Consider the following 24,142-nt stretch of genomic DNA (forward strand, 5'->3'; position numbering starts at 1 on the left):
CTAATTTTAATGGTGCTTAACTAGATCATCAACTTCATATAGAAACATCCAATTATTCCACGACCAGTATCTAATTAATCTTATCATATACTTGCTAATACAGTCTGATTATTCCCAAAGAGAGATTTGGGGAAAAGCACAAAAAAAAAAAAGAAAAGGAAAATACAACGATTAGAAGCGGGGGAGAGCAGCATCGATCTATCTTGAATTTCGAAGAAACAAAGGAACAGCGAAAATTCAAGGAGAAGTGGAGGTATGTGTATATTCTTTCTCATTATTGAATAATGAGTGCGATAATTGTGTACTTTGGAAGAAGGGTTTCGTTTGACAGACTGGAAAAGTTCGTTGCGGAATCAGATCGAACGACAGATCTTTCTACGTTGGGCAATGGGACAAGGAAAGAATTATGTGTTGGGTATGGAGTTGAAGATTGAAGTTTGATTGACTGGCGTTGGTCCAAGAGATGAAGGCGGGGAGTGCTGCAAAGCTGATCGTTGATGCATTGCTGCAGCGGTTCCTGCCGCTCGCCAGGCGCCGCATCGAAACTGCGCAAGCACAGGTGACAATTATTCGCTGCTATTCGGTCAAATTTTTACCCCAGTTTAAGTGAATTTTACATGGGTTTAGGGTTTTTAGCAATTTGGAGTTCGCAATTTTTCTTCAAGCTGTTTGTATTTCTGATTTTGTTTTTCTTTTCTTTTCTTTTTTTTTGGTTTACAATTCAATCCTAACAATTGGTGCTGGGTTTATGGGTGCATCAAATTATGCAAAAACCTGATGTATACTGCATCAAACTGCAAGTGTGGAGCGCTGTAAAAAGAGGACAGTGACTCACTTCAACCGCTACATGGGTTGATTCCTGAATACGATAAACAATTATATGCTTTTTTTTTTTTTTTATAGTAAATTACTTGATTATTATAGTTCCATGGCTATGTACCTCATACTATGGTGTATCTAGGAGGGATAGAAATTATGGACAACCCATCTAAATGATTCATAAAGCTCAAGGTTGTAATAGAAGTTTAATTGTCGTTGAGCTTAATGAAAAATAAAGGACAACATGTGCAAAATATGAGTGTAATTGAGACGAGGATGCTAAGATGGATGTGCGGCCATATAAGAATAGGTAAAACTAAAAATGAGGTTATTCATAATAAGTTTGGAGTGACTTCAATTGATGATAAGATGCACAATTACGATGATTTGGTCTTGTGAGAAGAAGATCAATACAAGCTCTTGTGAGGAGATTTAATGAATGGAAAAAGTAGTTAGTTGGTGGGGGACACTTAGGTTTGGTATCAAGTGTATGGGCTTTACAAGATAAGGCAATAAGTAGAAATGAATGGGAAGCTAGAACTCTTCTAGGTGGTCCAACACAGTGGAAGTAAGGTTTGGTATGTTGTCTTGATGGCAAAGCCCTGGAGGGGATCTTCCAGGATTGGCTGGAAGGTATCAATGGATTTGAGGATGGTGAAAGGTAGAAGAGTCTAGAAATCTGCTATGTTCTTGGCTCATAAAATCCAGAGAGTTTTGCAATCTATATTTCTTTCTTTGTCTGGTGCTTTGGAGTTTGGGATGAAGCCAATAGACATTCAAGGAGGGTGGTTTTCTAGATTCCCGAGTCTATCAGATAAAGGATAGATTTATGAGTGTCTTTGAGATTCCTGGTGGTTCAAGTAGTTTGATATATATCTCGAATCGGTTGGAGGTAGGTGGCGAGCGGTTGCTTCTGTCCTCAATTTGTGCTGAGGATTGTAGAGGTGGTAGCTGTGAGATTTTCGGGATACCACAGGAGCCTCAATGTATTGTGGACTTGATGAATGATAACAGGTGTGACGTTTGACATTAAGCCTGGTTCTTGTTTTCATTAAGTTTTTTGGAATCATGCCAATCACTTTTATTAAGGGGGGCTTATGATTCACTTGATTCCTATTCTTCCTGATGAAATAGTTATAGAAGAGTAGCCCGTGCAAATATATATTTATCCCACTTAAATCTCTCTCTTTGGACATGGGTATATACATGCATATGATACATATCACTTGTCCCATTTAAACCCAGCCCCTCACTTAAAATTGTTCATGGGACCATGCCTTCACGTATGGTCTCACAATTGCCACATGGTACAAGTAGGAAGGTATAGTGTGCTCACCATGTCTGTCACAATGGTGGGAAGTTACATTTTACTTCTCTAGAAATGACTTTCTTATATGGTCAAGTGGCTGCCACTGATCACCTAGAGTTGGAGGCTTGGGAAATGAAACAAAGTCCAACAGTTGGATTGCCTTACTACCTGTTTGGGTAGAGTATGGTTGTCTGCTTTTAAAAGTGGTAGCTGAAGACTGTCACCTATCGTTTTCTTTCTTAGCAATCTGTGGATGAAATTGTTAAGTTTCCTCTTGATTTTTTCAGAACTTGTGGGGCTGGGGCCTAATGTCTCATCCTTTTTGGTACGTTTTCCCTAGTCACCCCCGTAGACACAAGCATGAATGTCATCTTTTATCTTTATTTGTGATTGTCTCTAATTGGAGACCTTAGCTTGTTTAGTTGGTAAGACATGTTGATGGTTTTGTCTAGTTGGTAAGACATGCAAATGGGAAAACAAACTATCCTTGATAAATAAATATATAATTATATATATATTCTGAAGAAGTTTGGACTATAAAACTCTTTGATCTATTATTTGGATTGGACACATATATATCATAAATGGTAACTGCCCCTATAGAGACAGTTAAACATGGAAAAAACTGCCTAATTTAGGAAATCAAATAACTGTATAATGAATTAATTAAACTATCCCTATTATTTTGCTTAACTATCTAACTGGTCCTATATATCTACACATGGTTTTCTACATGCCCTCTCAAGCTGGGCTTTAAATATGAAGTAAGCACAGCTTGGATCTTCACATCCTCAAATTGAGTCTTCGGTAGATCCTTGGTGTGTAGGATTTTTTTTTTTTTATGAAGTGCCTATCTATTTAGGTCACTTTGAACATGTTGAGTTACTGCCAATATCTAGTTAGATGACTAAAATATTGGATGATTGAGAGGTCTACTTGACAACTCATTTGCAATGTTTTTAGTGTCGGAATACGTCACCTTTGCGGCATCCCAGATTTCTTATGTCATCTTGTGGAGAATGAGATTTTCTCTGACTTCATTAGTCATGAAATTGACGAGTCATGACATTACCATATTGTGTTCTGCCTTCCATGTCTTGTATTTCGAATCTGTTGAATTCAGTACCATTAAGGTAGTCATCTTTTCCTCTGCTGCTTATGAACATCATAACCAAATGTCCATTAAAACTAGTAACAACGAGAACTTGAGAGGAAGAAGAGACTGCTGTGGTGAAGGACGCCTTTGGGACGATGGAGGAATTTTCTAATCGGAAATGCTCTGATACCATGAAGAGGTTTGGATTATAAAACTCCTTAATCTATTATTCGGATTGGACACGTATATATATTACAAATGATAACTGCCCCTATGGAGACAGTTAAACACAGAAAAAAACTGTCTAACTTAGGGAACAAATAATTGTATAATGAATCAATTAAATTGTCCTTATTATTTTGCCTAACTGCCTAATTGTTCCTATATTTTTGCATATGGTTTTCTACATAATCTATTGTGGATACTCATTGATAAAAAAGGAAGGTCATTCTAAAAGGCCAGCAGGAGTTATCAGCTTGGCATCAAATGAATGCTCATGATAACTCTGTGTTGTCCTATTGTTATTTCCATGGCATGAATAAGGAATTTGATTGTTAAGCATTTGTTGAGCTAGAGTTATTATATAAAGGTATATAAGAGTTATTGGAGTTAGCCATATAGCCTATTATTGAGTTCTCAGATATTGGGCTTATCTTTTTCTACAATGCCAGGATAATCAGGTTTTTGTAGGATATCATGGATATATAATGCTACTATCAAACTGTGAAAACTCTATTGGTGATTCTGCACCAAATTGACATGATCTTTCCATTTACTTAAATATTAGTAACTGTTGGTAATGTTTACTAATAGTTTACAATATTGTTCTTGCTTTGGCCTGCGTAATTTACAGGACGGACAGTATCTCCGACCGTCAGACCCTGCCTACGAACAAGTATTGGATTCCTTAGCTATGGTGGCAAGACATACACCTGTTCCTCTTCTGGAAGCTCTTCTTAGGTGGAGGGAAAGGTGACAACCTACTTTCTAATTCCATATTCAACTTGTAATTGTTGAGAAGTACCTTATCTGTGGTAATATTTGTGCCATATTGGATATCTTTGAGTTCTTATCTTGAGAAGAATAATGGGCATCTAATTTGCTTGTTTGCTTGGTAAACAACTCATTTCCACTCACACCTGATTCTAGTTTGTGATACTTCATACTATGAACTTCCTTGAAGAAAAATTCTTTTAGTAGTGCTTGCCTTTCCCTTTGTGAAGCAGGATGCATGTTACATAGTTACATGTTGGACTGGAGACCTTCAGTAAAAGCAGGACACCTGTGCAAAAGAACTCTCTAATGGATAATATTATGTTAGCATCCTAGCGGACATTAGAAGTGGAACACAAACCTGAGGCTACACTAAAATACTGATTTGATGATCCTGAAGCAGTAAGACATGCATATGCTGAGGAATAGGGTATGTATACACTGCAGAGAATGAGGCAAAAATATAAGTGCATAATTGTTAAAGTATTGTACCACTGACATTATTGCCTTACTTATCTTCTGTAATTTGTTACATGCCACACCATGCTTTAGGAATCATTTGCTGCAGTCATGAATCTTAATTTTCTTCTCCTTTCTTTTCCATCTACTGAATTTTTAAATTTGAATCACTCCCAGATTTATTTCATATTCTTCCTTCTCAAAACCCTTTCCTTTCTTCTTAACATTCATTTTCTTTTAAGAGTTGTTTACCTGAAATTACCGGCATTTTTTGCATACATTCTACTGATGATGGAAAAGAAGCAGCTTACATTCAATATTCAGTTCTTTATTGCTGTGACCCTAAAAAAAAAAATACACCTTGGCTTTTCTTTCCTTAGGCTAAGTTAAAATGTCCCAAATGTTGCCCCATTCTTAATTCCCAAACTCCTACCCTCATCCAATGAAACCCTTCTAGCATTGGATTGATTAATTTTCTCATTATATCTTGTCAGGAAGTTAAAGCATCATGGCTGTCTTCCCTCACACACTTGAATTTATACACAATAAAGGCACATTAATACTATGCCATGACATGTTGGGCTTTTGATGCCTGAACTGGAGAATACAGAGGAATGCCACAAATTCAGAAGATAACTTTTTTTTTTTTTTTAATCCTTGAGGGCCGAACTATTTCCTCTTATCATTTTCCACTTGAACCCTACATTGAATATAAGAATGCGAATTTGGATTCTTCAGTGTACAATATACTTTAGCTTATATCATTATATGAAAATGGCATGAACTGATGAAAGAACAATGAGTGTGACTGTGACATTTACATATTGCGATTGGTGTCGTGGTTGGTTGGTTTGATTAACAGGTTGAGCCAGAACAGATTAAACCATGATGGTTCTTCTTATAGTACTCTGGAGCTGAACTTGACTCTTAGACAACCTATCCAACAAGGTTGGGTTGGTTTGCTTCTAGTCAGTCGATATGATGTTGCACCTCTAGACACTGCAGAACCATATGAGGTATCTGCCAAATATGTTCCCTATTTCCTAGGGCTGAGGTTTATGTGTGTTCTAACATAGTATCCATAGACATTCATTCAAGTTATGCTTGATGGATTTGGTCTGAGCACATGTTGCGCTTGATATTGATTTTAGATTCTCAAACCTGTATACTATAAGAGGTAAGAGGTAATGGGACGCACAGGGATAGTTAAAGAGTTACACTCTGATACTGTATCTCGGTCATCTATTAATGTATGTTTCATTTTCTTGTTGAAATATAAGTAGTTATTTCTTTCATCTCTTCAAATGTTACATCCTACTTTTTTCTAGAGAAATTCTGTTGGTCCAACAACCATTCTGTGAAGTACTTGCATACCCTAGAAAGGTCTCATTGTTAAATATTTTCTCTTCATACATACACAAACATATGTGTATATATATTTGGAATTATTTCTTTCCTTTGATGTGACAAGTTTCTTTTCATTTTGGCTATTATGCAACAACCTCAAGCTGTAGCATTAAATTCTGCCTCAAGAAATATTCAATTTTATTATGCATTTGAATTACTTTGTATTGTTGTTCTTATTTATGTTAGAAAGGTAAACTCTATTGCTAACTTGAATTTATTATACTAATATTGGCATAGGACTTGCATCTTTATTACGTTTTCTTTCTGGTTTCTGTTGCAGTGAGTCCCCAAAGGGTGCAAATGATGCATCTACATTCCAGAGAAAGGTTTGTGATGGATCAATATTTTGGTTGAGTTTGTTGTAGCTGTCAAAAAAGTAGATATTTTGCTTTTCTTTGTCCAATGTGGCAGTGCTTGCTTAGGACGGCTCTCCTAGTGGCAGATATATATATATATCCTGGTTTGTCTGTACACAATCTGAAATGTTGTATACATAGATGTAAATAGCATGAATTTGTCTTAATTAGTGTATCAAATAGATCAATTTGAGTTGGCTATTCTGTAAACATTCATCGCAATGTCAATGTAAATATGTTATTTGTATACACTATTATGAGGCTTAAGAATATATCATAACTGCATAATTTAGACAAATGAAGCGTGTAAATAGATAAATTAAGAATGAAAATATATAAATTCATTGTAAGAATTAAAAAATAAACATAATAATTGCCTTCTCATACTCTTGTTTTTCGGTCTATATATCTGAATTTCAATCATCAAACTTATATGCTCTCATTTATTTAATTATATATTTATACGGATTTGAAAATGAAAAACCAAAAAAAAAAATTATTTTATAGTTCACATATACCTTTCAGTATTTATTTGTGTCATTTCACCTTTTAATTTATGATTTGCATTGTTCTTCCTATTGATTCTCCCTAATTTTTATACCTCTACACTTTTTAGATTTTGAGAGGTCATTTTATTTATGGAGATGGAAACTAATCTAGGATTGATAAGAGAAATCAAGAAAATGCAGATTGTTGAAATGTCTGTTATGACTATGATAGAGCACCGACACATCACACATATCAGCGTAGGGGTAAGAAAGGAAGCAAGAGGGCAATTGAGGAAAAGGATACAAGGGTAAAGTTGTCATAGACGGTTAGGAATAACAACCTCACGTGGCTGTAACTGTTGCAGGAATCTCTATAAGAGAGAGTGGAAAGAAGAGAGAGGTAGAGAGGATTTTTGAAGAAGATTCTGGGAGAGGAGGCCCTCTCGAATTGGCCTTGTTCTTCATTTTTTTCTGTTATTCTTCTCTTTGATTAGTTTACTAGAGTTGAGCACTGTAAATCAGTTTGTTATCTACTGATTTGGAGAGGGAAGCTGCAGATTGAGTGGGAATTCTATCTAATTTATCAGAGCAATCGATCCATGGGGATGATTGTCTCGGAAAGAGTGGGTGAGCTGGAGGGGCGTATGGCGGGTTTACAAGATAGTATAGAATCGGTGAAGGCAGAGGTCATGAGGGTGCAAAATATTGAAAAGAGCATGGCGGGGATGATGGACCGATTCAACCTATTAATGGCGCGATGGGATGAGCAGGAGAGGGAGAGGAAGGGGAAGCGAGATGGGGAAGACCAACCTGCGGGATCGTCCTTGTCGAGGGAGGGGACGCCAACGGTTGGAGGGAGAAGTGGCAAAGGGGGCGACTGGGTTGATGGAGTCGGAAGGCAAGAGTACCGTGGGAGGCGCTTGGAGATGCCCATCTTTGAGGGAGATGATCCAGATAGCTGGGTCTTCAGGGCTGAGCGCTATTTCACAGTAAACCAGCTGACCGAGGCGGAGAAGTTGGAGTCGGTAGCCTTATGCTTTGAAGGAGGGGCTCTGTCTTGGTTTCAATGGGAGCAAAGGAGGCGGCGAGTCAGAAATTGGGAGGAGCTTAAAGGGCTACTGAGGAACTGATTCAGGTCCACCCAAGAAGGGACCGTGGAGGAGAGGTTCATGGCCCTTCGACAGTGGGGAACGGTCCGAGACTATAGAATTTACTTTGAGACTCTAGCATCACCCATTGAAGAGATGCCCGAAGCAATTTTGGAGGGACACTTTGTTAATGGGCTCAAACCGGAGATCAGGGCGGAAATCAGGGTGTTGAGGCCCTTGGGCCTCGAGAATATCATGGAAATGGCTCAGCGGATTGAGGACCGGAATCAGGTGCTACAAGGGAATCGTTTTGGCTACAGCCCAAGTAAGGTAACCCCACACCCAGCTCCGTCTCCTATGGTGCAGCGAAATCCGGGGTTCCAGGCCGCTAATCCTCCTAGGATAGTCACAGCTAGCTCTTCTAATTCTCTAAGATTGCTGGTCAACGGAAAGCTATCCACACCACCATTTAAGCAATTGAGTGAGAATGAGCTACAAGCCAAGCAGGCGAAGGGATTATGTTTTCGCTGTGACGAGAAGTATTCAATTGAGCATAGGTGTAAGAACAAGGAGCTGCAAGTGATGGTTATTTATGAGGAAGAGAGGGGAGAAGAAGAAGGGACTAAACCAGATGAGGCAGTGGAGGCTTCCGAGGAGTGGGAAGACACTGTCAAGGAAGGGGAGATGGTGGAGTTATCACTAAACTCCGTGGTGGGGCTAACTCCTCCTCAAACGATGAAGATTAAAGGAACAATAGAAGGCCAAGAAGTGATTGTCCTGATTGATAGCGGGGCTTCCCACAATTTCATAGCAGCTGACTTGGTGCAAAAATTAGGACTCGTAAGGATGCCTACTCGAGGATATGGGGTGATAATGGGCTCGGGAATGGTAGTGCAAGGGGCGGGAGTATGCAAGAGGGTCCCGTTGTTGTTACAGAATGTGAAGATTGTGGAAGACTTCCTCCCTTTGGAGCTGGGCAGCTCTGATGTCATTCTTGAGATGAAGTGGTTGGCCACATTGGGAGAGACACAAGTGGATTGGGGTTCCCTGATCATGAGGTTCAAGGTGGGAGACACGGCCATTACCTTACATGGGGATCCTAGCCTCAGTAAAACCTTAGTGACCATGAAGTCCATGATGAAGGCATTCTGGAGAGGTGGGGAAGGAGTATTATTGGAGTTGGGCTGTTTAACGGCTGAAGCAGTGGAAGTTGACATCCCTAACAGCTTACAGGAGGTGCTGTCTGACTTCGAGGCAGTCTTTGAAGAGCCACGTGGGCTGCCCCCGCACCGAAGGCGGGATCATACCATCACGCTGCAGCCTGGGGTACCCCCAGTCAGTGTGAGACCTTACCGATACCCGCATCTCTTGAAGATTGAGATTGAAAAACTTGTTAGAGAGATGCTGGCTGCAGGTATCATCCGGCCAAGCATCAACCCTTTTTCTAGTCCCGTATTGCTGGTTAAGAAGAAGGACGGGGGGTGGAGGTTTTGCGTGGACTACCGAGCTCTAAACAAGGTAACTATTCCTGATAAATTTCCAATTCTGGTTATTGAAGAACTCCTAGATGAGCTGAATGGAGCTGCAGTTTTTTCTAAATTGGATTTAAAATCGGGTTACCATCAAATACGTATCGCACCTAAGGACATTCCGAAAACTGCTTTTCGGACTCATGAGGGCCATTATGAGTTTATGGTGATGCCGTTTGGATTAACAAACGCACCCGCTACATTTCAGTTTTTGATGAACGAGATTTTTAGGGAGCAATTGAGACAGTTTGTTCTTGTGTTTTTTGACGACATTTTGGTGTACAGCAGAACGATGCGGGAACATCAAGATCATTTGCATTTTGTATTGGGAATATTAGCTGAAAACAAGTTGTTTGTCAATGCAAAAAAATGCAGGTTCAAGCAGATGGAGATTGACTACTTAGGCCACATTATTTCGCAACAGGGGGTTGCTGTGGACAATTCAAAAATTCAGGCGGTTATGGATTGGCCTAGCCCACGTTCGCAGCGAGAACTCCGTGGTTTCTTGGGACTCACGGGGTATTATCGCCGGTTTGTACAAAATTATGGAAAATTAGCTTGGCCGTTAACGGAACGACTTCGAAAAGATAACTTCTTTTGGGATGAGAGTGCGGAGCAAGCTTTTCAGTCTCTAAAGTCCGCCATGACAGCCTTACCGGTGCTCGCCCTACCTAATTTTTTGAAGGAATTTATAGTGGAGACTGATGCCTCAGGGTATGGACTCGGGGCTGTATTGATGCAGGAACATAGGCCACTTGCTTTCTTTAGTCATGCTTTAAACCCCAACGGTCGGAATAAATCGGTCTATGAGAGGGAGTTGATGGCTATTGTATTTGCAGTACGAAAATGGCGACACTATTTATTGGGGAGGAAGTTCACAATCCGAACAGATCAGAAAAGTTTAAGGTTCTTGATGGAGCAACGATTGGTAAGTCCGGAATGTCAAAAATGGGTGATGAAGTTATTGGGCTACAACTTTGAGATACAATACCGGCCCGGCTTAGAGAACCGCGCTGCTAATGCACTCTCTTGGTTTTCATTTCCAGTTACACTCATGGCTCTTACGGCTCCTCGGGTGCTGCAATTAGATCAACTCAAAGAAGAAGTGGCCGAAAACAGCCACTTCCAACAGATCATCAGGGAGCTGCAAGCTGAACCTTCAAGCAGGCCAGGCTATTCCTTGGTGGATGGACAGTTATTATTCAAGGGCAGATTGCTACTTCCCCCTGGTTCGACTTTGATTCCTTTAGTGATGAAGGAGGGTCACGATGGACAGCTTGGAGGCCACTCGGGTTTCTTGCGAACTTACAAAAGGCTGGCTGCTAATGTGTATTGGATAGGAATGAAAAAGGATATCCATCAGTATGTCCACCAATGTCCCATATGCTAGCAACACAAGTACATGGCTCTCTCACCGGGGGGCCTACTTCAACCGCTCCCTATTCCCCATCAAATTTGGGAGGATTTGTCAATGGACTTCATAGAGGGACTGCCAAAATCTGGGGGGATGGACTCCATTCTAGTGGTGGTGGATAGGCTTAGCAAGTATGGGCATTTTATCGGAGTGAAACACCCATTTATAGCAGCCAGTGTAGCAGGAATTTTTGTCAAAGAAGTTGTACGGCTGCACGGGATTCCTAATTCTATAGTCTCGGATAGAGACAAGGTCTTCATCAGCCATTTTTGGAAAGAACTATTCCGACTACAAGGCACACAGTTGAATAGGAGCACAGCTTACCACCCCCAATCCAATGGTCAAACAGAAGTCCTCAACAGGACATTGGAGACTTATCTCCGATGTTTTGCCTCTTCTACACCTAAGGCGTGGTACACTTGGCTTCCTTGGGCCGAGTATTGGTATAATACTTCCTATCGAGCTTCTTCTAAACTAACCCCGTTTCAGATAGTCTATGGGCGCGAGCCACCTCCACTTCTACGGTTTGTGAAAGGTACCACCGTCATATCCGGGTTGGAGCAGCAGCTTCTAGAGAGGGATGTAGTGCTGGAAGAGCTTAAAGGCCAACTGCTGCAAGCACAAGCAAGGATGAAATTCATAGCGGATAGAAAGCGAAGGGACATTCAATTCGAAGTGGGAGACTTGGTCTACCTGAAAATTAGACCATATAGGCAAAAGACCTTGGCTGCCAAGCTAAATGAAAAGCTGTCACCAAGGTATTATGGACCCTTTGTTGTGGAAAAGAGGTTAGGGAAGGTGGCATACAAGCTGGAACTTCCACCAACATGTGCCATCCATCCTGTCTTTCATGTATCTCAACTACGTAAAGCCGAAGGGACATCACCAGCAGCTGCCTCCATTCCAACTCAGTTGACAGCTGAGCTAGAGATGAGGGTACAACCAGAATTCCTATTGGGAATACGGCCGGGCAGAGGTAAAAACTTGAGGGGCCTTGATGTGTTAATTCAATGGAAAGGGCTGCCGCCCTTAGAAGCTACATGGGAACCGTACAATCAGATATTGCAACAGTTTCCCGAGTTTCACCTTGAGGACAAGGTGAATCTTATGGACGGGAGTCATGATAGAGCACCGATACAACACACATATCAGCGTAGGGGTAAGAAAGGAAGCAAGAGGGCAATTGAGGAAAAGGATATAGGGGTAAAGTTGTCATAGACGGTTAGGAATAACAACCTCACGTGGCTGTAACCGTTGCAGGGAATCTCTATAAGAGAGAGTGGAAAGAAGAGAGAGGTAGAGAGGATTTTTGAAGAAGATTCTGGGAGAGGAGGCCCTCTCGAATTGGCCTTGTTCTTCATTTTTTTCTGTTATTCTTCTCTTTGATTAGTTTACTAGAGTTGAGCACTGTAAATCAGTTTGTTATCTACTGATTTGGAGAGGGAAGCTGCAGATTGAGTGGGAATTCTATCTAATTTATCAGTATCCAGAAAGAGGCATACATGTTGGCAAAAAAAAGAGCATGTAGAAATCCTCCCTTTAGACAACATCATGGGTTGTCTGTTATCCTGTAGATATATTGAAGTCCCAAATAGGACTCACCTTTTATTCAGTCCATAATCTTATAAGAAGGTTTATCTTCTAGAGTGTCCGCATCCATCTATCACACAAACAGTAAGAATGGTGAAGTGACACCCACTTGGCGATTTATTCAATCCATCAATAGCATTTTACAGTGGCCTTCAACTGATTCTGTGGTCTCCCTTTGTTTGAAAATTCCTGACAGCTAATCTAGGGGAAGAGAGCACTGTCTGATCATTTTAATCTCTTGTTATACCTTGATCAGAGATGCCAAGATATATAAAATTTATTCCAACATCACTTGGCAGATGAAATCTACTAGTTGGTTGAACTTGATAGTTCTCTCTTATCAAACCGAAGAGCCATCTGTCCTTTATTGTGACGGCTAATTGTTCTGGTCATTTTTGATGACTTAACATTTCAGTTGTTCTCCCATTGTGCATAAGATGAGGTTTGGAATTTGACATGAGAAATTACCATTTAGTTAACTCATGCACATATACTGTCTAATTGAGAACCAATAGATTGGCCTTTCTCTAGAATGGAAGGTCTATACACTTTTTCTTGTTATTCCAAAGTTGTCTGGTCATTAAGTTGACTGATGCTTAAATGTCTTTCAGATATTGAAACCTTACTTCCTTTTCAGTGCTCAAAAATCTTCTGAAGCTTTTTTTTTTTTTACATTGGGTTCAGCTTGCAGTAGAATGCATTTTTTGCTCAGCCTGCATTCGCTTTGTGGAATGCTGTCCACAAGAAGGACTAACAGGTTTGACATTCTATTATATAGCTGTCCTGTATTTGAAATAGAATATTTCTAGTCAGATTAAATTTGTTTGTCCTTGCTGCAGAGAATCTGTGGGTGGGGCTTGAAAATTTTGTATTTGACTGGCTAATCAATGCTGACAGGTAAGACTGGGGCTTATGGGACATGGGGCTAATTTGAATTGCATTGATGGCTTGCAAACTATTGTCATATGTTATATCAGAATTCAATATTTTCTGTTTGTTTGACCATGCCTAGGAGTGTTGATACTGTTATAGAAGAGTTTGGTCTCCCACCTGGAGGATTGTCTTGTGCAACTAACATGCTTATGGCCATCAGTAAGATTTGAGTGGCTTTTAGACAACTATAGACCACCAAAAGTTTTCCAACCTGTATGTTCTGTTTTGATATAAGACTTATTTAAAAGATTACAACATGATATATGTTCGTTGAGATTTGAACTCTGATTTAATATTTGAAAATTTTATGCTTTAAAAATTTATCATTAATCACTGCACTTTCTCATACTAGCATTTATTTCGGGATGAAGGTGTGCTTTCTAATTTTCTCCTTGCCCCTCTCTCTCTCTCTCTCTCTCATTTTTCTTCTTTTGTCTTGACTACTGTCATTAAAGTGGGGTGTTGGGATGGGGACATAATTTGTAACGCCATATAATGTCCTAACTGGAATTAGATCTGATTGATGTGTATTGCAATACAATCAAGGAAGCGTTAATTTCATTGCAAATTGTTTCTTGATATGTGTAGATACATGTAAAAGAAGTGCTGACTGGTTTATTACATTTGTGTGTGAATATTGATTTAATATGTGCTGATGCATTGTCCCAACTGAAGAATGTATAACAGAAAATTAGGACTCAGTTCATCAAACTTTATTTGAACCCTGAACTTGATGAGCTATCACTTATAGAGAATTGGGGAGACATAGGGCCATGTTCCATGATTAAATTCACTCACCTGCTTGTATGCTGCAATTGATACAATTTAATGTCTGCCAAAATGCAGGGTTGTTAGCCAGGTTGAATATCCCTCATTGGTTGATTTGCGGGGATTGCTTCTGGACTTAGTTGCACAACTCTTAGGTGCTTTGTCTCGAATCAGGTAAGTGGTATATAATGTACGTATGTATGTACTTTTAGGACAAGCAAGATTAAATACAAAACTGCCAAAAGGGAGGGAATCCTTAACAGGATCAGGTGACTCATAATTATCTGCATACAACTGTTTGGTAACATATAATGTTATTTGAAGCTGTTCAATCATTGTTGGTATTCTTTAAGCTGGATTTTGTATTTGTACTTGGTTTTAATTGGCTGAGTAAATTATAATTATCTTAAATTTAATATGGGCTGTCCTTACTTATTGTTTGTTATTGATCAAATTGGCACATATCAGTAATAAATCTCTGTTACATCTTCTGACTTTGTTGAGGGTCTGGTGATCTCAAACCAGAGGAAAGCCTGCTGACACTGCCCTTCATTTTTATAAATGCATTCACATGGGCTAAGTTTCTTGGTCTATTTATATTCTTGCTAGTGAATTCAGTTGCTACTTGGACTAGAGTCTGTAATTAGCTTATTAAAATGGTTAAAACTGAAAGGTAGTGATCATGTGTGTGGTAAGTTACAATGTATATGTAATTCTATTTACATTTTCAGCCTAATCTGAATCATTTTTGTGATGATAATTAGATCTGTAGTGATGTCTATACTTGATTCTTGATCAGTATGGTAAAATCTTTTTCAGTTTTTCCTAATGCTTCCTCTTTCTCTTAATAGGTTTAGTCCTGTTACTGAACGCTTTTTCATGGAACTGAATACTCGTCGAATAGATAGTAGTGGTGCCCGAAGTGAAACACTTAGTATCATTAATGGAATGCGCTACCTGAAGCTTGGGGTATGTATAGGCTCAACATTATTTAGTGAAATATTGCAAGAAGACAAGTGTTTGATGTTAAAGTGGTTACCAGGTTAAAACAGAGGGTGGACTGAATGCATCAGCCTCCTTTGTTGCAAAAGCTAATCCTCTTAATCGTGCTCCTCATAAAAGAAAAAGTGAACTTCATCATGCCCTATGCAATATGCTTTCGTACATTCTAGCACCACTTGCTGACAGTGGAAAGGGCCAATGGCCTCCTTCTGGTGTAGAACCTGCACTTACTTTTTGGTATGAAGCCCTTGCACGAATACGAGGACAGCTCATGAATTGGATGGACAAACAGAGCAAACACATTTCTGTGAGTATATCTTGGATACATTATTTTTTCCTTTTTCTTGAACTCTGAGGCTCTGATCATATTTTGACCTGAAAAGTGAAAGAATTCAACCATTCTTGGTTCTGCAAGCTTCTGAAAGTTTTTATCTCCTCTAAATCATTATAAGGTGCTGTTAGTTCTAGGTAGACAATATCCTTTTTTTCTTTTTTGCTGTAATGTAACTTAGGCAGGGGGTCCAAATTGATATCAATGTATGACTTCAAGAGGAAACAAATTGCAATTACATTTCTTCTATTTGGATATGTTGGTTTTTTTAACTATTTTCTTTACTAAGATGATTTTGTCAATTGAATTAACTTGTAGTTTTGCACTTTTCTCTTCAAGTAAGCAGCATCAGCCTGAAGCTTTTCTTTTTCATTTTCTCCTTTTTTGAACCATCTGAACTTCCACGTGGGCATCTGAAAGTCTTGTAGGCAATTGACATTCAGTAATTCACATGCTAGTTTATTTACATAAATTAATAAATATGCAGTTTTCCTTCTTAAATCATGGATTGAAACAATATTCCAGCATTAAATGACTGCTTGATTGTAAGATCAATCAAATTTTCTAGCATCAGATCATTGAAGTTCTTTGAGTCCATATCAAGCTTCTTTTGGGTGACCATTTGTTTGTGACCTTATCATGGCTTTATAAAGTAACTATTCTTTGTAATGTACTTGAAAGGAAGTAGAAAGGGGATTCAGTTCCTCGCTTTTACATTTATCACTAGCACATAGTGATTATTATCATGTACAACAACTCTAAATCTTTCTTTCCTTTGAAAAAGAATTTGTTGGCACAATGAGAGCAGGAACAAGAACGGACTACATGTTCTAAACTTTGGCATGAATGCATGGAGTTGTTCAGGTTCTCAGTGAAATCTGAAATCTAATATACTTCTGTAATAATTTTCTTTTAACAATTAAAATCCATTGTAGTCTCTTCCTGTCTTAAAATCAGCATCTAAGAACTCATTTTTCTGAACATTGCTGGTCTTATCTGTTTGATTGATTGTTAAAACTCCACTTCATATTTCATTTCATTTGAATTTCTCTTCCCCCCCCCCCCCCCCCCCCCCCCCCCACAGGAAAACCTATAAGGAAATGATTAAGAAAAAACTTTGTGGTTGCATCAGTTTAGCATTTTAGTCTTGTACTGATTCGTAATTTTGGCTTTTTTTTGTCATGCCACATTGATTGACTGTTTACTTGAGGATTTGCATTATATAATGTGTCAAATCATTACATTCACCATTTGGAGTAGAACTGTTCAGAATCTGTGTAATTTAGTAACATTTTTTTAGTAGTGCTGCTTTGATTGTGACTATTTACTTGAGGATTGCATTATATAATGTATCAGATTATTACATTCACCATTTTTGGAGTAGAAATGTTCAGAATGTTTAGTGTAATTTTCTCTAATAGTGGCATTTTTAGTAGTCCTGCATTGATTGTGACTATTTGCTTGAGAATTTGCATTACATAAAGTGTCAGATCATTACAGTTTCCATTTTGGAGTATAACTGTTTAGAATATGTGTAGTTTAATTTTCACTATTACTGGCATTTTTTAAGAGTGCTGCATGATCACAAAAATTACACACATATTGCATTATGTAAGTGTATGAATTATAAGGATTTTAGCTGAGAGATGAATTTGTAACAATCATGTTCTGTTGTACATAGGTTTTTATTCTGTATTACGGGAATATATGCCTCCAAAATCCCCAACCGCACCCCACCCCCCACACATAAAAAAAAAAACCCAGTTTCTGGTCAAATATTGGAATTGTTCACTAGAACTCCTCTATATAATTGAATTTGTTGTTGACTGAATATATTGAATTTGTATTATTCCTTGACATAAGCAGTTCTTTGATTTAGGTTGGTTATCCTTTGGTGACTCTTCTTCTCTGTCTTGGCGATCCTAATGTGTTCCTCAATAACTTTGGTCCTCATATGGAGCAACTTTACAAGTTCCTTAGAGTGAGTTTTAACTTAACATCAAGTCTACAATTCTTTGGTACATGGATGCCCTCTCCTATGTTGTTAGCGTTTGTAGGGTTGTTATCTTTTTGAGGCATGGAGATCATTTCTATGCTATTTTCTTTTCACAGGTCATGTATATAATATGACTGATCTCTATCATGCAGGACAAGAACCACCGCTTCATGGCCTTGGACTGTCTTCATAGGGTTTTGAGGTTTTATTTGACTGTTCATGGGGATTCCCAGCCACCAAACCGAGTGTGGGACTACCTAGACAGTGTGACTTCACAACTTCTAACTATTCTTAGGAAGGGAATGCTTACTCAGGATGTTCAACATGATAAACTTATTGAATTTTGTGTTACTATAGCTGAACATAATCTTGATTTTGCCATGAACCATATGATATTGGAATTGCTGAGACAAGATAGTCCAAGTGAAGCAAAGGTTATTGGTCTTCGAGGCTTACTTGACATTGTTATGTCACCTTCAAGCCCAAAAGTTGGTGAAATTCTTCGTGGTAATTCATATTTTTACCATATAATGAATATTCTGTATCCATTCTTGATATTCTTTTTTTCTCTTCAAACTTTTTAGCTAATTTTTGTTCTGTTTTATTTGCAGGTCGTGATATTGGCCACTATATGCCAAAAGTAAAGTCTGCAATTGAGTTGATCCTGAGGTCTTGTCACAGAATCTATAGTCTAGCTCTTCTTACTTCTTCGAGGACGACAATAGGTACTTGTTTGGTACTTTTCATATTTTGTTTTCTGTTTGAATAACAATAAGACACTGGTTATTGTCCTTGTGTTGCTAACTGAGAACATTCATTTAAAAGGATGACAGAATTACTGGTGTTGTAAATAGGTAACACAATGAATCTGACATAGATGTACACTATTTCCAGCCTTGACAAGTATGAACTGTTTGGATTTAGTAATTACCTGTGAGACATTATATATAGATTAGATTAATGCCCATAAGTTGGTGAGCATGCCTTATGAGCTTAATTTCTCTGAAGTCCTTTTTTCTTGATTTTTGTATGCCTCTTGTCCTAATGGATGGTTATTGCAGCCTTTTTGGCACTTTCATATTAGACATACAAGAGTAAGGACAAGTAGTTCTATGGACAAGAATATGAGACAAACATACGTCATGCCTGCTACCTGTAATAAGAAGAATGCAAGTGCATGACTTCCCTGCCACTTTAATATAATTGATGTTATGCCCTAGCTTATCACTCATGTTTTCCTTTATATGCCAGTTTGTTGATTTTTCTCTTTCTCTGCCTATCACATGTTTGTTTCTTGGTTATACCCTTCGTTATTTAATATAAATTATGTCATACATGTTATTGTGTGCCAACAAAAAGAGTTATTTATGGTTTACAGAGATTAGAGTCATTTATATACACAAATTATTGAGTTTCATATTAATATAAAAGAGTTCATTTTACATATAAAATAGAATCGTTCATATTATGTATAAAAGAGTTTAACAATCAAGAAAAGTAACCTTCTATTGTTCAAGTCTGCTACATTCCAGAGTCTTAAGTAATGACACACTGCAAAGGACCTGTTGATTGTTTTCTTGAAGTCTTGCACAAAAACATGAATACCCATATCTTTCCTACTCAAATTTCAAATAGAAAACTATTAGTAAAGTTTTTTCAATGAAATTTGAGGCATTGTTCTTGAACTATTTCTTTTTATTTATATGGGCAACAATGTACAGAAAAGAAACATCTTAAGGGGGCAAGCCTTTTACAAAAGAGACTTCAAACAATTTTCATGAAAATACCATCCTTAACATTTACAAGATTCAAGTGATTAAGGTAAATTCCCTCTAACCCACAAGAAAATAAATGAGAATGTTGCCATTAAGAGAACGGTCACAATTTTTGAAACATCTCTCTCCCTCTACAGATGGCACACAACATAAATAGCAATTAATAAGCTAAGACTCCCTTACACTTAGGGACAAAAAGAAACATCTCCTTTTTGTCCTTGTTTTCACTTTAAATGGGATTAATTGGGACCCATTTTACATCCCTACTTACACTACAAGCCCTACCCCAAGAAAGCAAGACATCTGACACCGAAGCTTGCATTCCCTACTAGAGACCTAGAAAGAAAAAAGGATTCCAAATGTCACATCACTGAACTGATTCCCGTTCTTTTTACATAGATAATCAACAAGTCACAAAAAGATCCCTCTTCCTGAAATCGTCTTTTGTGAGTTAATGCCAAGAGAAGCAGTCCAAACAAAAAAGGTCATCCTACTGGAGTGTTCAAACTCAATAATTTTCAAGGGAAATGCAATCTACCTTTATTATTAGAAGCTTCACTAAAATGAACGAAAAGGTTCCCTGATTTTATTGGTCTCCAAATCCATCATTTTCCCCCTGCCCTAACTGAGATTGAATTGGGTTTTGCATTAAAAAAAAACAATTATAACTCAGTACTAAAAATGGGGAAAACATGCAAAACAAAAAATGTTGAATTGGCTTTTCTTTTTTGTCCATGGAACAGTTCAACAACCAGTTGCCGGTTAACCTGGTTTGGTCAGCCAATCTTGTCTCATTTTTGAAGTATCGTGTATGACACAATACAAAATGTTTGAACGATAATTACAATGTAAGTGCTCGTTTGATATAGCTTCCAATTTTTTGTTTTGTGTTGGTTTTTACTTTTTTATGTTCAATTTTTATTGTTAAAAGATAAAAACTGGACATGTTATATAATAGTTTTATTTTTCAAATATTTAAAAAAAAAATTGAGTAATGTTTGATACAAATTTTATTCATTTTATAGTCATTAAATATATGTAATATTTTAATTCACATTGATAAAAATGCCCCCGGCCGTAGCCATGGAAAAATTTCCTTTTTGGTCCTTTTTTCCCTTTCCCCCTTGACTCACTAGCTTGTCAGTTGTAACAGAGATATGGGCTTAGCCAATGGGCTCTTATTTATTTTCTCTTCTCTCCTCTCTCATTTTTCTTCTAACCAGTTTAATGAAGCTAGATTTAGCTTTGATGATGAATATTTATCTAGCTTTGCCGAGCTAGCTAGTGAAGCAGATTTCGTTTCACCAAATTAAGAAGAGGAAGACTGAGATGAGAGAAGGAGAGAAAAGAAAGAGAAGAGCATGCTTGTAAAGCCAGATCTGGCTTTGTTGGTGTTAGCAAAGAAGAAGATCTGAGGTTCTCAGTGTCCAATGAAGCCAGATCTAGCTTTAGAGAGTCAAGGGAGTCAATGGCTTGTCAACAGAAAGAAAAGGGGGAATTTGGTGGCTTGCCAGATGATTAAGAGAATATGAGAACGGGCCAGGGAACGGGAGTGAAGTCAGGATGGGAAGAAGTAGAAAATATAAGAAGGGAAGAAATCAGTTAGGGGAGACACGAAAATGAAATGGAATGGGATGAAAAATAAACACACAATTTTTTTTTCAAAGTTTCTATAATTTTTAATAAAAAAATATGAAGACGTGCAACCAAATATCATTTTCTTTTTCCATTTCCATTTTCCTAATTTTGAAACCAAAAATTGAAAGCAGAAAATGAAACCCCTACCAAATTGGTCCTATGTGATTACACATATGGAGTACCGTAACTATTAATTCATGTGTATGTAATTGCTTTATATGACCAACATGTTATGAAAACAATATTGATGATTAGAAATGCAACATGAAATAAATCAATGCAGGAAACTTACAGTTATATGTTCATAAAAATTAAACTTAAAGAAAGTATAATGGATAATAACAATTTTGGAACGTTATTTTTTATCTAAATTTTTGCTTATTCCTTATTTGAGAAATCATAGATCATTCATGGAAAAAAAGAACAAAGGTTTAGAAGCTCCATACAGGTTTTTATGCAAAAAGCTACTCATGCAATAGAATTATTAATGTTTTATTTATACTGGGGTCTTCTTCTCTTATGCCAAGGCAGTAAACCTGCCTCCTAATCATTGCATCTAAGAAGTTGAACAACTGAATGTTTTCCAAGATCTGATTTTCTTTTCTTTTTTTTCTGGGTTTGAAAATGATGTCAACTGGGTGCTGCCCAAGGAAGAAAGAATAGTGTTCTACAGGCTACACTGACACACCCCCCCCCCCCCGGGGAGTTGCGAAACTACACAAAGCATAACAGAAACTAATGCATTAAATACTAACCTCCAATACGGGCATCTGCAAGATTTGAGTCCTAATCTTTCATAGCTGCACCATCTTGCAACTGGAGCACACAATCAACCTGCACAACCACCTTCTCTACTACGTCAATCCTTCCATTGATCAGCTTGAGCATCACTCAGCTGACATGATTCTTCTCCACATATTGTGTTTTTGCTTTTTTCTACTCGCATAAAGCATCAGAAACCTTAATCCCACCAGGGGGGCCTTTACCCATAGCATTGTCTTCTTTAAGGCCATTATTTATTAGCAGTTTCCCACCAAGTTTTATTTGGTCTTCAAGCTTCTTACATTTCATCTATTCATGTCACAAGTGTATGTACTTGCCCTATTCTCACATATCTGTTTCTTTTTCATATCTCTGGTATCTTATCTGGAACAGGAGCCACTCCATCCATAGTATGGATAATCTTATTTAGACTTATGTCTTTTCTTGTATGGTTGTACATTACTATAACATCTTCATCACAGGTATGCACATATTTTGGAGATGTTGATACTTAACTGCCTAACCTTCTAATTCATATGACAAATATGGTTATAACCATCCAATAACACTTCTCTTTTGGATTTAAAGAGATTTGACAATGGTACAAAATTTTCCTTTTAGCTTTCAGTTCTCACTTGCTTCATAATAATTGAACTGCATACTTCTCTAGATGCTGTTACCAAGGAAAAGTCACAAGGATATCTGTTCCGGTCAGTGCTGAAGTGCATACCATATCTGATTGAAGAAGTTGGCCGTAGTGATAAAATTACTGAAATAATACCTCAACATGGCATAAGTATTGATCCTGGTGTTCGTGAGGAAGCAGTTCAGGTACTGAACCGGATAGTGAGATACCTTCCACATCGCCGTTTTGCAGTTATGAGAGGGATGGCCAACTTCATCATGCGGCTTCCTGATGAGTTCCCTCTTCTTATCCAAACATCATTGGGACGCCTGTTAGAACTCCTGCGTTTTTGGAGAGCTTGTCTATCTGAAGATAGGGTAGAATATGATGCCCAAGAGGCGAAACGTGTGCTCAGGAGTGATGGATTCAAGAAGTCTTCTTTCCATCAATCTGGGGAAATTGAGTTTCGTGCTTCAGAGATAGATGCAGTTGGTCTTATATTCCTTAGTTCTGTTGATAGTCAGATTCGGCATACAGCATTGGAGTTACTGCGTTGTGTCCGTGCTCTACGAAATGATATAAGAGAGCTTTCAGTACATGACCGATCAGACCATATCTTGAAGGATGAAGCTGAACCAATATTTATTATTGATGTTTTAGAAGAGAATGGGGTGAGTTATACTTTCAGATGTTAGTAATCTTTTTTGTTGTTTCTTTCACCCCTCTGTTACTCTTATTGCATCGGACATGACACTGAATTTACAGGATGACATTGTTCAGAGCTGCTACTGGGATTCTGGGCGTCCATTTGATTCTAGAAGAGAATTTGAGGCCGTACCTCCAGATGTCACACTTCAATCCATATTATTTGAGAGCCCAGATAAGAACAGATGGGCTCGATGTCTTGGTGAACTAGTCAAATATGCTGCTGACCTTTGCCCAAACTCTGTTCAAGAAGCCAAGTAAGCTTTTTCTAAAATTTGAGTGTTTGCTTCCATGTCACTTTTGTTTCAGCAGCATGATTAGGAAGTTGAAGCACAAGTTTATTTTTTTTCTTTTAGATATTCAGATTGTAATTTTGGTACCAGAAAACATGAATTATCTGTTTATTTCTGAGTGCCTTTGACATTGTTCAGAGCTGCTTTTCTAGCTGTCATCCAATGTCCATGAGATTGTGATTTGAAAGTTGAATATTCAAAACACCTTGTGATTTGATCTTCATTGCAGGTTAGAGGTCATTCAGCGGCTTGCTCACATAACACCTGTGGAGTTGGGTGGAAAGGCTAATCAGTCGCAGGATGCAGATAATAAATTAGATCAGTGGCTTATGTATGCAATGTTTGCATGCTCATGTCCACCAGATAGTAGGGATACTGGTGGCTTATCAGCAACCAAAGATCTCTTCCATCTTATTTTCCCCTCAATAAAATCCGGGTCTGAAGCTCACATAGTAAGTATATACTAACCAGACGATTTCAAAAACAATAGTTGACCCATGTATTGTTGCCAATCAAGCTGTTCTTGAGAGAGCAAAAATAATGTGGAATAGAGGTAGTTTAACTTGACAACAACCAAAAATAAAAAGAAAAGAAAGAAAGGAGGAGGTAGTTTTAAACCTTAAAAGACGAGCATATGAAATTATGAAACCCAATTTGTCCTTTTCTCACCAATCAGGGACCTATTCTTTTGATTTGGAGAAGCATCTTTAGAGTTTGACAACTTCTTAAGCATGTAACTCATGGAGGTTGCATGTCATTATTTCAG

At 38.0% G+C, this 24,142-nt stretch overlaps 1 protein-coding gene across 6 annotated transcripts in view; it reads left to right on the forward strand.

Annotated features, from left to right (window-relative positions):
- Positions 1 to 90: 90 nt before the first annotated feature.
- The window catches only part of LOC127804284 (uncharacterized), a 32,276-nt gene continuing 8,224 nt past the window's right edge, over positions 91 to 24,142 (forward strand). The window contains exons 1-15 of one of the 6 annotated variants that reach the window (XM_052341126.1): positions 91 to 253; positions 358 to 559; positions 4,078 to 4,196; positions 6,364 to 6,409; positions 13,233 to 13,305; positions 13,388 to 13,445; positions 14,328 to 14,423; positions 15,101 to 15,218; positions 15,292 to 15,558; positions 17,462 to 17,563; positions 17,731 to 18,085; positions 18,190 to 18,303; positions 22,424 to 23,049; positions 23,144 to 23,340; positions 23,606 to 23,828. In XM_052341126.1, coding sequence (XP_052197086.1) covers positions 464 to 559; positions 4,078 to 4,196; positions 6,364 to 6,409; positions 13,233 to 13,305; positions 13,388 to 13,445; positions 14,328 to 14,423; positions 15,101 to 15,218; positions 15,292 to 15,558; positions 17,462 to 17,563; positions 17,731 to 18,085; positions 18,190 to 18,303; positions 22,424 to 23,049; positions 23,144 to 23,340; positions 23,606 to 23,828 — 2,490 coding nt within the window. In that variant the 5' untranslated portion in view covers positions 91 to 253; positions 358 to 463. Of the gene's footprint in view, positions 560 to 4,077; positions 4,197 to 4,450; positions 4,648 to 5,538; positions 5,693 to 6,363; positions 6,410 to 13,232; positions 13,306 to 13,387; positions 13,446 to 14,327; positions 14,424 to 15,100; positions 15,219 to 15,291; positions 15,559 to 17,461; positions 17,564 to 17,730; positions 18,086 to 18,189; positions 18,304 to 22,423; positions 23,050 to 23,143; positions 23,341 to 23,605; positions 23,829 to 24,142 lie in introns of those variants that run through there. The other 5 variants (XM_052341124.1, XM_052341125.1, XM_052341128.1 and 2 more) reach the window with 5 other exon arrangements.

The sequence above is a fragment of the Diospyros lotus genome, chromosome 6 (assembly GCF_014633365.1).
Source record: "Diospyros lotus cultivar Yz01 chromosome 6, ASM1463336v1, whole genome shotgun sequence".
NCBI lineage: Eukaryota > Viridiplantae > Streptophyta > Magnoliopsida > Ericales > Ebenaceae > Diospyros > Diospyros lotus.